This window comes from Mustela nigripes, chromosome 12, assembly GCF_022355385.1.
Source record: "Mustela nigripes isolate SB6536 chromosome 12, MUSNIG.SB6536, whole genome shotgun sequence".
Classification (NCBI taxonomy): Eukaryota; Metazoa; Chordata; class Mammalia; order Carnivora; family Mustelidae; genus Mustela; species Mustela nigripes.
In genome coordinates, this window is record NC_081568.1 from 143,714,739 (window position 1) to 143,718,198 (window position 3,460).

A 3,460-nucleotide genomic window follows, 5' to 3' on the forward strand; every position below is an offset into this window, starting at 1 on the left:
GAAGAAATTGACAACCCGAATAGACCGATATCTAGTAATGAGAAGCAGTGATCAAAAACCTCCCAAAACACAAGAGCCCAGGACCTGATGGATTCCCTGGGGAATTCTACCAAACTTTCAAAGAAGAAATAACACCTATTCTCCTGAAGCTGTTTCAAAAAATTGAAGCAGAAGGAAAACTTCCAGACTCTTTCTATGAAACCAGCATTACCCTGATCCCCAAACCAGGCAAAGACCCTACCAAAAAGGAGAATTTCAGACCAATATCACTGATGAATATGGATGCTAAGATTCTCAACATGATCCTAGCAAACAGGATCCAATAGCACATTAAAAAGATTATCCACCATGACCAGGTGGGATTCATCCCTGGGTTACAAGGATGGTTCAACATTAGCAAATCAATCAATGTGATACAACATGAGAAGAGAGAAGAACCACATGGTCCTCTCAATTGATGCAGAAAAAGCATTAGACAGAATTCAGCATCCATTCCTGATTAAAACGCTTCAAAGTATAGGGATAGAGGGAACATTCCTGAACTTCATCATATCTATCTATGAAAGACCCACAGCAAATATCATCCTCAATGGGAAAAAGCTTGCAGCCTTCCCGTTGAGATCAGGAACAAGACAAGGATGCCCACTTTCACCACTCTTGTTCAACATAATATTAGAAGTCCTAGCAACAGACCTAGAAGCAGCTTCTTGGCCCCTTGTAGAACCTCTGTCAGGTTCAACCTACTCGCCTCTACTCCAGCTTCCACTCCAGCCTCCACCATGTCCATCAGGGTGACCCAGAAGTCCTACAAGGTGTCCACCTCTGGCCCCCAGGCCTTCAGCACCCGCTCCTACACCAGCAGGCCTGGCTCCCACATCAGCTCGTCTGCCTTCTCCTGGGTGGGTGGCAGCTTCCAGGGGGGCCTGAACAGCAGCATGAGGGTGGTCGGGGGCTACGGCGGCGGGGCCAGGGGTATGGGGGGCATCACGGCCGTCTCAGTGAACCAGAGCCTGCTGGGCCCCCTTAAGCTGGAAGTGGATCCCAACATCCAAGCTGTGCGCACCCAGGAGAAGGAGCAGATCAAGACCCTCAACAACAAATTAGCCTCCTTCATTGACAAGGTGAGGCACCTGGAGCAGCAGAACAAAGTTCTGGAGACCAAGTGGAGCCTCCTACAGCAGCAGAAGACTGCGCGGAGCAACATAGACAACATGTTCGAGAGCTACATCAGCATCCTCCAGTGGCAGTTGGACACCCTGGGCCAGGAGAAGCTGAAGCTGGAGGTGGAGCTTGGCAACATGCAGGGGCTGGTGGAGGACTTCAAGAATAAATATGAGGAGGAGATCAAAGAGCGTGCAGACATGGAGAATGAATTTGTCCTCATCAAGAAGGATGTGGGCGAAGCTTACATGAACAAGGTAGAACTCGAGTCCCGCCTGGAAGGGCTGACCGATGAGATCAAACTTCTTAAGGCAGCTGTATGAAGAGGAGATCCGTGAGCTGCAGTCCCAGATCTTGGACACGTCTGTGGTCCTATCCATGGACAACAGCCGCTCCCTGGACCTGGATGGCATCATCTCCGAGGTCAAGGCCCAGTATGAGGACATCGCCAACCGTAGCCGGGCTGAAGCTGAGACCATGTACCAGATCAAATACGAGGAGCTGCAGACATTGGCTGAGAAGCGTGGAAATGACCTCCGTCGCACGAAGATGGAGATTTCTGAGATGAATCGGAGCATCAGCTGACTCCAGGCTGAGATTGAGGCCCTCAAAAACCAGAGGGCTGCCCTGGAGGCTGCCATTGCCAATGCTGAGCAGTGCGGGGAGCTGGCCATTAAGGATGCCAATGGCAAGGTGGCCAAGCTGGAGGCCGCCCTGCAGCGAGCCAAGCAGGACATGGCCCAGCAGCTGCGTGAGTGCCAGGAGCTCATGAACGTCAAGTTGGCCCTGGACATTGAGATTGCCACCTACAGCAAGCTGCTGGAGGGCGAGGAGAGCCGGCTGGAGTCTGGGATGCAGAACATGAGTATCCATACTAAGACCACCAGTGGCTTCTCAGGTGGCCTGAGCTCAACCTATGGGGCCCTCCCAAGCCCTAGCCTCAACTATGGCCTGAGCTCCTTTCAGTTCAGCTTTGGCCCCTCCGGGTCCTTCAGCCATGGCAGCTCCTCCAAGGCTGTGGTGGTGAAGAAGATTGAGACCCGTGACGGGAAGCTGGTGTCCGAGTCGTCTGATGTCCTGTCCAAGTGAACAACCACTGTGGTCCCACCCAGCCTCCCTGCTCTCATGGCTGCCATAGAGCCCTTGGGCGAAGGAGCTGTGCAGGGAAGCATTGGGAACAGGAGACTCACCTAAGACTCACTCAGCCCCAGTCCTCAGCCTGCCCCTCGGGGCGGTTCTGCTGCCCTGGGTACCCCTTCTTGTCCATGCCTCCAACTAAAAGCCAATTTGAGTGTCTTGTCCCAAATAAAGTCTCAGCCGGCTCTGCCCATCCCCCCCCCCCAAAAAAAGAAGTCCTAGCAACAGCAATCAGACAACAAAGAGAAATAAAAGGTTTGAAGAAGTCAAACTCTCTCTATTCACAGATGACATGATTCTTTATATGGAAAACCTTAAAGACTCCACCCCGAAACTACTAGAACTCATACAGCAATTCAGCAACGTGGCAGGATACAAAGTCAATGTGCAGAAATCAGTGGCTTTCTTATACACTAACAATGCAAATACAGAAAGGGAAGTTAGAGAATCGATTCCATTTACTATAGCACCAAGAACCATAAGATACCTGGGAATAAACCTAACCAAAGAGGTAAAGGATGTGTACTTGAGGAACTACAGAACACTCATGAAAGAAATTGAAGAAGACACAAAAAGATGGAAGACCATTCCATGCTCTTAGATCGGAAGAATAAACATTGTTAAAATGTCTATACTGCCCAGAGAAATCTATACTTTTAATGCCATGCTTTTGGATTTTTAAAATGTGTTTTAAAATATTTTTCAACTTTAGAGAGGTGCCTGAGGGACAGAAGGGTTCAAAGGACAAGCCTAGGGAGCCACCTTCTCTACATAGGCTAAGCCTGATGATGATGGCTGCAGTATTGGGCCAGCGAGTTCTCGACTTCAGCCTCCCCTCCTGGCCAGCTTCGGTGAACCATTAGGGTAAGGAGCTCTAAATCAGGAGTCTGTAATTCTTTCCAATTTGCTTAATTTTAAACCCGACGTTTAAATTTGTACAGAGGAGAAGTCATAGTCTGTGATGTACAGTTCCAGCCTTTGAGAAATGTATAGAGATCTGCGTCTACCACCACAGTCATCATACGGAACCATTCGCTGGCCCCCCAGATGTTGTCCCATTGCCCTGTGCTGTCAACTGCCCCCCCCAACCTTGGTCAACCACCGACCTAGTCTTCATCCCTATAGTTCTATCTTCTCCAAAATGTCATACAAGTGGACTCAC

The 3,460-nt window shown here is 49.7% G+C and overlaps 1 protein-coding gene across 1 annotated transcript; it reads left to right on the forward strand.

The window, feature by feature from the left end:
* The first annotated feature begins 733 nt into the window (after positions 1 to 733).
* On the forward strand, positions 734 to 2,494 carry LOC132028049 (keratin, type II cytoskeletal 8-like). Its single transcript, XM_059416707.1, is given in 2 exon segments — positions 734 to 1,460; positions 1,462 to 2,494. Coding segments are annotated over 2 exon segments (1,470 nt in total). The 5' UTR covers positions 734 to 779; the 3' UTR covers positions 2,251 to 2,494.
* Positions 2,495 to 3,460: the final 966 nt, after the last annotated feature.